The sequence below is a fragment of the Oncorhynchus gorbuscha genome, unplaced genomic scaffold (genome assembly GCF_021184085.1).
Source record: "Oncorhynchus gorbuscha isolate QuinsamMale2020 ecotype Even-year unplaced genomic scaffold, OgorEven_v1.0 Un_scaffold_541, whole genome shotgun sequence".
In the NCBI taxonomy this organism is placed as follows: Eukaryota; Metazoa; Chordata; class Actinopteri; order Salmoniformes; family Salmonidae; genus Oncorhynchus; species Oncorhynchus gorbuscha.
Window position 1 is genome coordinate 492501 of NW_025745368.1, and position 13069 is coordinate 505569.

The 13069-nt window shown below is 46.6% G+C and overlaps 1 protein-coding gene across 1 annotated transcript in view; it reads left to right on the top strand.

Moving 5' to 3' along the window:
* LOC124018533 (vacuolar protein sorting-associated protein 8 homolog) overlaps nt 1–13069 on the top strand; it is a 99311-nt gene that overhangs the window by 65691 nt on the left and 20551 nt on the right. Inside the window, 5 exon segments of the mRNA XM_046333866.1 lie at nt 684–803; nt 2430–2486; nt 2643–2725; nt 2949–3033; nt 3121–3309. Of these exon segments, the coding sequence (XP_046189822.1) occupies nt 684–803; nt 2430–2486; nt 2643–2725; nt 2949–3033; nt 3121–3309 (534 nt within the window).

Consider the following 13069-nt stretch of genomic DNA (forward strand, 5'->3'; position numbering starts at 1 on the left):
TCTCTCTCTCTCTCTCCTGATGTCCTCTCTCTCTCTCTCTCTCTCCTGATGTTCTCTCTCTCTCTCTCTCTCTCTCTCTCTCTCTCTCTCTCTCTCTCTCTCTCTCTCTCTCTCTCTCTCTCTCTCTCTCTCTCTCTCTCCTGATGTCCTCTCTCTCTCTCTCTCTCTCTCTCTCTCTCTCTCCTGATGTCCTCTCTCTCTCTCTCTCTCTCTCCTGATGTCCTCTCTCTCTCTCTCTCTCTCTCTCTCTCTCCTGATGTCCTCTCTCTCTCTCTCTCTCTCCTGATGTCTCTCTCTCTCTCTCTCTCTCTCTCTCCTGATGTTCTCTCTCTCTCTCTCTCTCTCTCTCTCTCTCTCTCTCTCTCTCTCTCTCTCTCTCTCTCTCTCTCTCTCTCTCTCTCTCTCTCTCTCTCTCTCTCTCTCCTGATGTCCTTTCTCCTCTTCCTCTTAACTCTTTTTCTCACTGAACTTTTCTGACCTCTGTCCACCTCTCACTCTCTTTCTTCCTCCCATTTCTTCCTATTTCTGTTCTGTTCTGACCTCTGTCTCTCTTTCTCCTCCCATCTCTAACTGTTCTGACCTCTGTCTCCCTTTCTCCTCCCATCTCTAACTGTTCTGTTCTGACCTCTGTCTGTCTTTCTCCTCCCATCTTTAATGTTCTGTTCCTGTCTGTCTGTTTCCAGGTGATGGTGGAGAACAGTGACTTCACTCCCTCTCAGGTGGGCTGTCTGTTTACCTTCCTGGCCCGCCAACTGGCCAAACCTGACAACACACTCTTCGTCAACAGGAAGCTCTTCGATCAGGTGACCACTTAGAGCAGGAAGTCTCTCAGACAGGTCCCTGGGGAGCCATTCCACATAGAATTTGGACTGGAGGAGATATGGGCGTGTTCCAGGTCACCGTCATTGCAGTTTCTCACAACGCCTGTTACTAAACATCTTAGCAACCTGCATAAATATGATTTAGTTATAATCTGAGAGACGCAGTGCAACGAAGACACAACTGTTGTTTTTCATCATAAGATGTGTTATGTTCTGTGTTGAAGGGATAGATGTGTTCTGTGTTAAAGGGATAGATGTGTTCTGTGTTAAAGGGATAGATGTGTTCTGTGTTAAAGGGATAGATGTGTTATGTTCTGTGTTGAAGGGATAGATGTGTTCTGTGTTAAAGGGATAGATGTGTTCTGTGTTAAAGGGATAGATGTGTTCTGTGTTAAAGGGATAGATGTGTTCTGTGTTAAAGGGATAGATGTGTTCTGTGTTAAAGGGATAGATGTGTTCTGTGTTAAAGGGATAGATGTGTTCTGTGTTAAAGGGATAGATGTGTTCTGTGTTAAAGGGATAGATGTGTTCTGTGTTAAAGGGATAGATGTGTTCTGTGTTAAAGGGATAGATGTGTTATAGATGTTAAGGGACCTATCCCTTCGTCACCACCCAGCTACAGGATTCTACTCTGTGAATGTTCATTGGGCCTCAAGCGAGGAGTTGGCACTTAACACCTGGCTCCAAACAGCTGCTTCACACAGGAAGAGAATAGATGTGTTTATGTACTTAGTCATTCAATATTCTCAGTATAAAGCCTGTAGTGTGACTAACTGACTAGAGCCGTGTTCTATTGAAACTGGGCAGTAGGAGATCCTGGAGCCGTGTTCTATTGAAACTGGGCAGTAGAAGAACCTGGAGCGGTGTTGTGTTCTATTGAAACTGGGCAGTAGGAGAACCTGGAGCGGTGTTGTGTTCTATTGAAACTGGGCAGTAGGAGAACCTAGAGCCGTGTTGTGTTCTATTGAAACTGGGCAGTAGGAGATCCTGGAGCCGTGTTCTATTGAAACTGGGCAGTAGGAGATCCTGGAGCCGTGTTCTATTGAAACTGGGCAGTAGGAGATCCTGGAGCCGTGTTCTATTGAAACTGGGCAGTAGGAGATCCTGGAGCCGTGTTCTATTGAAACTGGGCAGTAGGAGATCCTGGAGCCGTGTTCTAGTGAAACTGGGCAGTAGGAGAACCTGGAGCGGTGTTGTGTTCTATTGAAACTGGGCAGTAGGAGAACCTAGAGCGGTGTTGTGTTCTATTGAAACTGGGCAGTAGGAGAACCTGTAGGGGTGTTGTGTTCTATTGAAACTGGGCAGTAGGAGAACCTAGAGCGGTGTTGTGTTCTATTGAAACTGGGCAGTAGGAGAACCTGGAGGGGTGTTGTGTTCTATTGAAACTGGGCAGTAGGAGAACCTGGAGCGGTGTTGTTCTATTGAAACTGGGCAGTAGGAGAACCTGGAGCCGTGTTGTGTTCTATTGAAACTGGGCAGTAGGAGAACCTGGAGGGGTGTTGTGTTCTATTGAAACTGGGCAGTAGGAGAACCTGGACCCGTTTTGTGTTCTATTGAAACTGGGCAGTAGGAGAACCTAGAGCTATGTTTTGTGTTGTTGTTCCACAGGTTCTGGAGTTCCTGTGTAGTCCAGACGACGACTCCAGACACACAGAGAGACAACAGGTAGACCACTCTGTCACTATAAGGCTCAGCACTAAAGTCGTGCACTATTTACTGAATAGGGTGCCATTTCAGATTTGCCCTAGGGCTCTTCTTCTAAGCGTAGCCTGTGGATTGGTCAGGTCATGTGATCCAGTAGAGGCTGTGATTGGTTCCCAGGTGCTGTTGGAGCTGCTGCAGGTGGGAGGTGTGGTCCAGTTTGATGAGGGACGACTACTGGGACTGGCTGAGAAGGCAGAGTTGTGAGTTATCCTCTATCCTCTCTCGCTCTGTCTCTCTCTCTCTCTCTGTCTCTCTCTCTGTCTCTCTCTCTGTCTCTCTCTCTGTCTCTCTCTCTCTCTCTCTCTGTCTCTCTGTCTCTGTCTCTATGAATATACTTGTATATTATATATACTATATTCAACCACTATTAACTCCTTCCCCTCTCTTTCCCTTCCCCTCTCTCTCCCTTCCCCTCTCTCTCAGCTACCAGATCTGTGAGTTTCTGTATGAGCAGAAGCATCTGTATGATAAGATTCTGGACTGCTACCTCAGAGACCCTCTGAGAAAGGTAGTGTGCAGCGTACCACCCAGTAGACAGTAGGTTCTGACCCTTGTATGGATGAAGTTCACATTGGTCTTATTGACATGTCAACAGGAAGAGATCTTTAACTACATCCACAACCTGCTGTCCATGCCTGGCTACAGCTCAGAGGAGAAACACTGTGTCTGGGACAAGGCCCTGCTACACATTGCAGAGCTGGTGACCCTTGACCCTGCCAAGTCAGCTGACCTGGTGGCCATGCATTTCCCTGAGGAAGTACGACCCATCATCACCAGACTACAGGTCAGCCGACACGGCCCTCTAGTTTGTTCTTCACTGGTTGCCCTTTTCTTGTGTCAACAGGTCACACATCTTGCTGCTGTGATGTCACACTGTGATATTTCACCCAGTAGATATGGGAGTTGGATTTGTTTTCAAATTCTTTGTGGATCTGTGTAATCTGAGTGAAATGTGTGTCTCTAGTATGGTCATAGATTTGGCAGGAGGTTAGGAAGTGCAGCTCAATTTCCACCTCATGTTGGGCAGTGTTGCACCTGCAGTGGTTCGTCCTTTAAAAGTTCCAGCGTACTGTGGCTTGCATGATGTTACTATTAATGCTAGTTAGTGATAGTTTGACCACCGGAGGCCATGTTTGAGAAGCATTTGATAGCCTTCAATAGTGGCTGTACTCGAGAAATGAAAAGCTTTTTTTGTAAGAACATAGTATATGGGACTGATTTTAAAGAAATGTTGCTTAATTAATGAGATTAATATTATGGTGTTTCTATTCCAAGGAAAACAACTAAAAACCCTCAGGGTTTATGTTAAGATGGAACGTAAAATATGACGCTGTACAACGTGATGGTGGTGAGTACAGTACTGGGCTATTTAACTAGAGAATCCCTGTGTCGTGTGGACCGGGGTTCAGTTCCTCGACGGGGAGGAAGGAGAAGGATGTCCTTGTAAGTTAGACTTTGACCTGCCTTATAAAGGTTACACTAAGAGCATAACATTTCTAAACTCTAACTGTATAGTTGTAGTCTAACTAATACTCAAATGGAAATTCAGTCAAAATATAGATCTATCAGGACCAGTCCCCATGCTTGTCTCAGAGCAGCTCTGGGGGCGGCAGGGTAGCCTAGTGGTTAGAGTGTAGAGGCGGCAGGGTAGCCTAGTGGTTAGAGTGTGGAGGCGGCAGGGTAGCCTAGTGGTTAGAGTGTAGAGGCGGCAGGGTAGCCTAGTGGTTAGAGTGTGGAGGCGGCAGGGTAGCCTAGTGGTTAGAGTGTGGAGGCGGCAGGGTAGCCTAGTGGTTAGAGTGTGGAGGCGGCAGGGTAGCCTAGTGGTTAGAGTGTAGAGGCGGCAGGGTAGCCTAGTGGTTAGAGTGTAGAGGCGGCAGGGTAGCCTAGTGGTTAGAGTGTAGAGGCGGCAGGGTAGCCTAGTGGTTAGAGTGTAGAGGCGGCAGGGTAGCCTAGTGGTTAGAGTGTAGAGTCGGCAGGGTAGCCTAGTGGTTAGAGTGTAGAGGCGGCAGGGTAGCCTAGTGGTTAGAGTGTAGAGGCGGCAGGGTAGCCTAGTGGTTAGAGTGTAGAGGCGGCAGGGTAGCCTAGTGGTTAGAGTGTAGAGGCGGCAGGGTAGCCTAGTGGTTAGAGTGTAGAGGCGGCAGGGTAGCCTAGTGGTTAGAGTGTAGAGGCGGCAGGGTAGCCTAGTGGTTAGAGTGTGGAGGCGGCAGGGTAGCCTAGTGGTTAGAGTGTGGAGGCGGCAGGGTAGCCTAGTGGTTAGAGTGTGGAGGCGGCAGGGTAGCCTAGTGGTTAGAGTGTAGAGGCGGCAGGGTAGCCTAGTGGTTAGAGTGTAGAGGCGGCAGGGTAGCCTAGTGGTTAGAGTGTAGAGGCGGCAGGGTAGCCTAGTGGTTAGAGTGTAGAGGCGGCAGGGTAGCCTAGTGGTTAGAGTGTAGAGGCGGCAGGGTAGCCTAGTGGTTAGAGTGTAGAGGCGGCAGGGTAGCCTAGTGGTTAGAGTGTAGAGGCGGCAGGGTAGCCTAGTGGTTAGAGCGTTGGACTAGTAACCGGAAGGCAGTTAACCCACTGTTCCTAGGCCGTCATTGTAAATAATAATTTGTTCTTAACTGACTTGCCTAGTTAAATAAAGGTAAAATAAACAGCTGAAATGGTTGTAGTTGCTTCAAATCCTATTGTTTCTAACCTCAATGTGCTCTTTAAATAAATAAGACCGACACGACACATTACTCAACACTAGTGAGACTCATGTGGCCTAAAATACGACGTGACTTTCCGCCAATAATTGCATGTAGAGGATTGGAGGATATTTCTGTAATTCAGTGATATTTATTCCCATAGTGATTCGTTATGGATCCGTAACTAAATAAACATTGGCATTTTGAAACAGTATTTTTATCATTTTATTAATGAAAGCATAAAGATGCCATTATTAGTTCTGTTTTAGTTTGAAGGTGCAGACTGACGCTAAGAACAGAACAGCGGGAACCTTTCCCTCGTCAGCACCATTATTAGTGCAATGCCCTTCGTGTTGCCAGTGTAGCGGGGAGGTCCTCCCCCCTTCCCCATGGGCCTGGTCAGTCTTCTGTGCGCGGCTCTGCAGCCCATCCCCATGGGCCTGGTCAGTCTTCTGTGCGCGGCTCTGCAGCCCATCCCCATGGGCCTGGTCAGTCTTCTGTGCGCGGCTCTGCAGCCCATCCCCATGGGCCTGGTCAGTCTTCTGTGCGCGGCTCTGCAGCCCATCCCCATGGGCCTGGTCAGTCTTCTGTGCGCGGCTCTGCAGCCCATCCCCATGGGCCTGGTCAGTCTTCTGTGCGCGGCTCTGCAGCCCATCCCCATGGGCCTGGTCAGTCTTCTGTGCGCGGCTCTGCAGCCCATCCCGTGCCCCCTGCCCTCTTGCCTTGAACCTCGTGAGCTTTCAGTAGATACAGCTGGAGAACTGCAAGGTAATCTCATTGTGAGCCACTCGGGAGCCATGACTAATATGACCAATATATATTGTCCTGCTAATAACAGGGTTCATAATATATCTGAGAGAATATCCAACGGGCTTTTATATCATTCTAAATTAATAATAATAATAATAATCATCGCTTTGTACAAAAAACAATATTTTGGAGATTATTTCATTTTCAAATAACGTAAAATGAGCGAGGGGAAAAAGTCAAGGCCGCCACGGGTATTGAACCAGCATCTGTAGCAACACAGTTTACACTGCTATGCAGTGTCTCAGACCGCCGTGCCACTCAGGCACTGTACAACGTGACTGGTCTGGAGTGGCTCCTACACTACTACTGTCTGAGCTAAATCATCCTAACAAAATAAAAGAATAAAAACCTTAGTGGAACAGCTAAGGTTTTAGTGAGTCATACTGAGGTCGTACACAATTATCAGTTTCTATATAGGTTGATGTCGCCCATTAATTGTCAGTTAGAGACACAGTAGGACCCAGAAGCATAATCGGTGCTATAACGCCCCCTTGTGGTGGTCTGGAGAAATGAAGTGGTGACGCAGGGTACTGTACTAAACCACACATTACCTCTAAGTCCCTCAGCATAATCACACAACTTTTAGTGGAGCAAAACACTGTAGCCTTTCTTCTCTTGAGAGCCAGGTCTGCCTACGGCGGCCTTTCTCAGTAGCAAGGCTATGCTCACTGAGTCTGTACATAGTCAAAGCTTTAAGTTTGGGTCAGTCTTTTTGTTTTCTCATGATTTGGTTGGGTCTCTCTCTCTCTTCCTCTCTGTCTCTGTCTCTCCATATCTCTGTCTCTCCATATCTCTGTCTCTGTCTCTCCATATCTCTCTCTGTCTCTGTCTCTCCATATCTCTCTCTGTCTCTGTCTCTCCATATCTCTCTCTGTCTCTGTCTCTCCATATCTCTCTCTGTCTCTCTCTCTCCATATCTCTCTCTCTTTGTCTCTCTCTCTCTTTGTCTCTCTCTCTCTTTGTCTCTCTCTCTCTTTCGGTCTCTTTGTCTTTCTCTCTTTCGGTCTCTGTCAGTCTGTGTCTCGCTCTCTCTTTGTCTCTCGCTCTCTCTTGGTCTCTCGCTCTCTCTTTGTCTCTCTCTCTCTTTGTCTCTCTCTCTCTTTGTCTCTCTCTCTCTTTCGGTCTCTTTGTCTTTCTCTCTCTCTTTCGGTCTCTTTGTCTTTCTCTCTTTCGGTCTCTGTCAGTCTGTCTCGCTCTCTCTTTGTCTCTCGCTCTCTCTTTGTCTCTCTCTCTCTCTTTGTCTCTCTCTCTCTTTCGGTCTCTTTGTCTTTCTCTCTCTCTTTCGGTCTCTTTGTCTTTCTCTCTTTCTTTCGGTCTCTTTGTCTTTCTCTCTCTTCGGTCTCTGTCTTTCTCTCTCTCTTTCGGTCTCTTTGTCTTTCTCTCTTTCAGTCTCTTTGTCTTTCTCTCTTTCAGTCTCTTTGTCTTTCTCTCTCTCTTTCAGTCTCTTTGTCTTTCTCTCTCTCTTTCAGTCTCTTTGTTTTTCTCTCTCTCTTTCAGTCTCTTTGTCTTTCTCTCTTTCGGTCTCTTTGTCTTTCTCTCTTTCGGTCTCTTTGTCTCTCTCTCTCTCTCTCTCTCTCTCTCTCTCTCTCTCTCTCTCTCTATATGGGAGAGAGAGAGAGAGTCCCGCCACTGTCTGAATCAGCCATGTAATTGCCTGGCTGTTATCGCCGTAGGAACGGGAGATAAGTGCTAATTGAAAATCTGGATTAGCAATGAGTCGCTTACTTTCTGAGAGAACACTGCTGTGTGCGTCTGTGTGCGTGTTCATTTCATGTCTCTGATTCTGTTGTGTAGAGAGTGAAGGGCGTTTCCAGGAAAATCTGACAATGGAAGAAAAGAAACACCTTTGTGAGGTGTTGTTATCGACCATGTAGGTGTTGTTATGGACCATGTAGGTGTTGTTATGGACCATGTAGGTGTTGTTATGGACCATGTAGGTGTTGTTATGGACCATGTCGGTGTTGTTATGGACCATGTAGGTGTTGTTATGGACCATGTAGGTGTTGTTATGGACCATGTAGGTGTTGTTATGGACCATGTCGGTGTTGTTATGGACCATGTCGATGTTGTTATGGACCATGTCGGTGTTGTTATGGACCATGTCGGTGTTGTTATGGACCATGTCGGTGTTGTTATGGACCATGTCGGTGTTGTTATGGACCATGTCGGTGTTGTTATGGACCATGTAGGTGTTGTTATGGACCATGTAGGTGTTGTTATGGACCATGTAGGTGTTGTTATGGACCATGTAGGTGTTGTTATGGACCATGTCGGTGTTGTTATGGACCATGTCGATGTTGTTATGGACCATGTCGGTGTTGTTATGGACCATGTCGGTGTTGTTATGGACCATGTCGGTGTTGTTATTGACCATGTCGGTGTTGTTATGGACCATGTCGGTGTTGTTATGGACCATGTAGGTGTTTTTATGGACCATGTAGGTGTTTTTATGGACCATGTAGGTGTTTTTATGGACCATGTAGGTGTTGTTATGGACCATGTCGGTGTTGTTATGGACCATGTCGGTGTTGTTATGGACCATGTCGGTGTTGTTATGGACCATGTCGGTGTTGTTATGGACCATGTCGGTGTTGTTATGGACCATGTAGGTGTTGTTATGGACCATGTAGGTGTTGTTATGGACCATGTCGGTGTTGTTATGGACCATGTCGGTGTTGTTATGGACCATGTAGGTGTTGTTATGGACCATGTAGGTGTTGTTATGGACCATGTCGGTGTTGTTATGGACCATGTCGGTGTTGTTATGGACCATGTCGGTGTTGTTATGGACCATGTCGGTGTTGTTATGGACCATGTCGGTGTTGTTATGGACCATGTCGGTGTTGTTATGGACCATGTCGGTGTTGTTATGGACCATGTCGGTGTTGTTATGGACCATGTCGGTGTTGTTATGGACCATGTCGGTGTTGTTATGGACCATGTCGGTGTTGTTATGGACCATGTCGGTGTTTTTATGGACCATGTAGGTGTTTTTATGGACCATGTAGGTGTTTTTATGGACCATGTAGGTGTTTTTATGGACCATGTAGGTGTTGTTATGGACCATGTAGGTGTTGTTATGGACCATGTCGGTGTTGTTATGGACCATGTCGGTGTTGTTATGGACCATGTGTTGTTATGGACCATGTGTTGTTATGGACCATGTCGGTGTTGTTATGGACCATGTCGGTGTTTTTATGGACCATGTCGGTGTTTTTATGGACCATGTCGGTGTTGTTATGGACCATGTCGGTGTTGTTATGGACCATGTCGGTGTTGTTATGGACCATGTCGGTGTTGTTATGGACCATGTCGGTGTTGTTATGGACCATGTCGGTGTTGTTATGGACCATGTCGGTGTTGTTATGGACCATGTCGGTGTTGTTATGGACCATGTCGGTGTTGTTATGGACCATGTCGGTGTTGTTATGGACCATGTCGGTGTTGTTATGGACCATGTAGGCCTCCACACTGCACACACAGGTGTAGGTGTATCTAATGGGTTGCTGTAGAAGGTGTTGTTATGGACCATGTAGGTGTTGTTATGGACCATGTAGGTGTTGTTATGGACCATGTCGGTGTTGTTATGGACCATGTCGGTGTTGTTATGGACCATGTCGGTGTTGTTATGGACCATGTCGGTGTTGTTATGGACCATGTCGGTGTTGTTATGGACCATGTAGGTGTTGTTATGGACCATGTAGGTGTTGTTATGGACCATGTATGTGTTGTTATTGACCATGTAGGCCTCCACACTGCACACACAGGTGTAGGTGTATCTAATGGGTTGCTGTAGAAGGTGTTGTTATGGACCGTGTAGGTGTTGTTATGGACCATGTAGGTGTTGTTATGGACCATGTAGGTGTTGTTATGGACCATGTAGGTGTATCTAATGGGTTGCTGTAGAAGGTGTTGTTATTGACCATGTAGGGCTGCCAACATTTCACCTCATAAGAATCACAATCATCTCTGGCATTTAGCATTTTATCCACAGTGACTTACAGGCATGAACTCTGTCTCTCACTCTGTCTCTCGCTCTGTCTCTCGCTCTGTCTCTCGCTCTGTCTCTCGCTCTGTCTCTCGCTCTGTCTCTCGCTCTGTCTCTCGCTCTGTCTCTCGCTCTGTCTCTCGCTCTGTCTCTCGCTCTGTTTCTCTCTCTGTCTCTCTCTCTGTCTCTCTCTCTGTCTCTCTCTGTCTCTGTCTCCCTCAATTAAATTAAATTACAATGGCTTTATTGGCATGGGCAACATACACTACCATTCAACAGTTTGGTGTCTCTTAGAAATGTCCTTGTTTTTGAAAGAAAAGCAAATTTTTTTGTCGATTAAAATAACATGAAATTGATCAGAAGTGTAGACATTGTTAATGTTGTAAATGACGATTGTAACTGGAAACGGCAGATTTTAAATGGAATATCTACATATCAGCAATCAGAATCTCCAATCAGAATATCCATTATCACTCAGCAACCATCACTCCTGTGTTCCAATGGCACGTTGTGTTATAGCTAATTCAAGTTTATCATTTTAAAATACTAATTGATCATTAGAAAACACTTGTGCAATGATGTTAGCACAGCTGAAAACAGTTGTGCTATTTTAAAGAAGGAATAAAACTGGCCTTTAGACTAGTTGAGTATCTGGAGCATCAGCATTTGTGGGTTCGATTACAGGCTCAAAATGGTCAAGAACTTTCTTCTGAAAGTTGTCAGTCTATTCTTGTTCTGAGAAATAAAGGCTATACCATGTGGGAAATTGGCAAGGAACTGAAGATCTCGTACAACGCTGTGTACTTCTTCCTTCACAGAACAGCGCAAACGGTCTCTAACCAGAATAGAAAGAGGAGTGGGAGGCCCTGGTGCACAACTGAGCAAGAGGACAAGTACATTCGTGTCTAGTTGTAGAAACAGACGCCTCACAAGTCCTCAACTGGCAGCTTCATTAAACAATACAAAACACCAGTCTCAACGTCAACGGTGAAGAGGCGACTCTGTTCTTCTCTGCTGTTAATGATAATGCAGAGGATTTTCCCAAGGTTGCTGTTGATGCATATCCCACGGTAGTTATTGGGGTCAAATTTGTCTCCACTTCTGTGGATCAGGGTGATCAGTCCTTGGTTCCAAATATTGGGGAAGATGCCAGAGCTAAGGATGATGTTAAAGAGTATAAGTATACCCAATTGTAATTTTGGGTCTGTATATTTTATAATTTCATTGAGGATACCATCAACCCCACAGGCCTTTTTGGGTTGGAGGGTTTATATTTTGTCCTGTAGATCATTAAATGTAATTGGAGAATCCAGTGGGTTCCTGTAGTCTTTAATAGTTGATTCTAAGATTTGTATTTGATCATGTATATGTTTTTGCTGTTTGTTCTTTGTCATGGAGCCAAAAAGACCAGAGAAGTGGTTTATCCATCTCCGTTTTGGATAGATAACTCTTTGTGTTGTTTGTTTTGAGTTTCCCCAGAAGTGGTTAGATTCTATGGATCCTTCAATTACATTGAGCTGATTTCTGACATGCTGTTCCTTCTTTTTCCGTAGTGTATTTCTGTATTGTTTTAGTGATTCACCATAGTGAAGGCGTAGGCTCAGGTTTTCTGGGTCTCTATGTTTTTGGTTGGACAGGTTTCTCAATTTCTTCCTTAGGTTTTTTGCATTCTTCATCAAAACATTTGTCATTGTTGTTAATTTTCTTCGGTTGTCTGCTTGACATTGATAGATTTGATGGGGAAGCTGAGAGGTCAAATATACTGTTAAGATTTTCTACTGCCATGTTTACACCTTCCCTATTACAGTGGAACGTTTTACCCAGGAAATTGTCTAGGAGGGATTGAATTTGTTGTTGCCTAATTGTTTTTTGGTAGGTTTCCAAACTGCATTCCTTCCATCTATAGCATTTCTTAATGTTACTCATTTCCTTTGACTTTGATGCCTCATGATTGAGTATTGCTCTGTTCAAGTGGTCTGATAGAGTTGTCAGTGGGCTGACTGTGAACGCTCTGAGAGACTCTGGGTCGAGGTCAGTGGGCTGACTGTGAACGCTCTGAGAGACTCTGGGTTGAGGTCAGTGGGCTGACTGTGAACGCTCTGAGAGACTCTGGGTTGAGGTCAGTGGGCTGACTGTGAACGCTCTGAGAGACTCTGGGTTGAGGTCAGTGGGCTGACTGTGAACGCTCTGAGAGACTCTGGGTTGAGGTCAGTGGGCTGACTGAACGCTCTGAGAGACTCTGGGTCGAGGTCAGTGGGCTGACTGTGAACGCTCTGAGAGACTCTGGGTTGAGGTCAGTGGGCTGACTGTGAACGCTCTGAGAGACTCTGGGTCGAGGTCAGTGGGCTGACTGTGAACGCTCTGAGAGACTCTGGGTTGAGGTCAGTGGGCTGACTGTACGCTCTGAGAGACTCTGGGTTGAGGTCAGTGGGCTGACTGTGAACGCTCTGAGAGACTCTGGGTTGAGGTCAGTGGGCTGACTGTGAACGCTCTGAGAGACTCTGGGTCGAGGTCAGTGGGCTGACTGAACGCTCTGAGAGACTCTGGGTCGAGGTCAGTGGGCTGACTGTGAACGCTCTGAGAGACTCTGGGTTGAGGTCAGTGGGCTGACTGTGAACGCTCTGAGAGACTCTGGGTTGAGGTCAGTGGGCTGACTGTGAACGCTCTGAGAGACTCTGGGTTGAGGTCAGTGGGCTGACTGTGAACGCTCTGAGAGACTCTGGGTTGAGGTCAGTGGGCTGACTGTGAACGCTCTGAGAGACTCTGGGTTGAGGTCAGTGGGCTGACTGTGAACGCTCTGAGAGACTCTGGGTCGAGGTCAGGGGGCTGACTGTGAACGCTCTGAGAGACTCTGGGTTGAGGTCAGTGGGCTGACTGAACGCTCTGAGAGACTCTGGGTTGAGGTCAGTGGGCTGACTGTGAACGCTCTGAGAGACTCTGGGTTGAGGTCAGTGGGCTGACTGTGAACGCTCTGAGAGACTCTGGGTCGAGGTCAGTGGGCTGACTGTGAACGCTCTGAGAGACTCTGGGTTGAGGTCAGTGGGCTGACTGTGAACGCTCTGAGAGACTCTGGGTCGAGG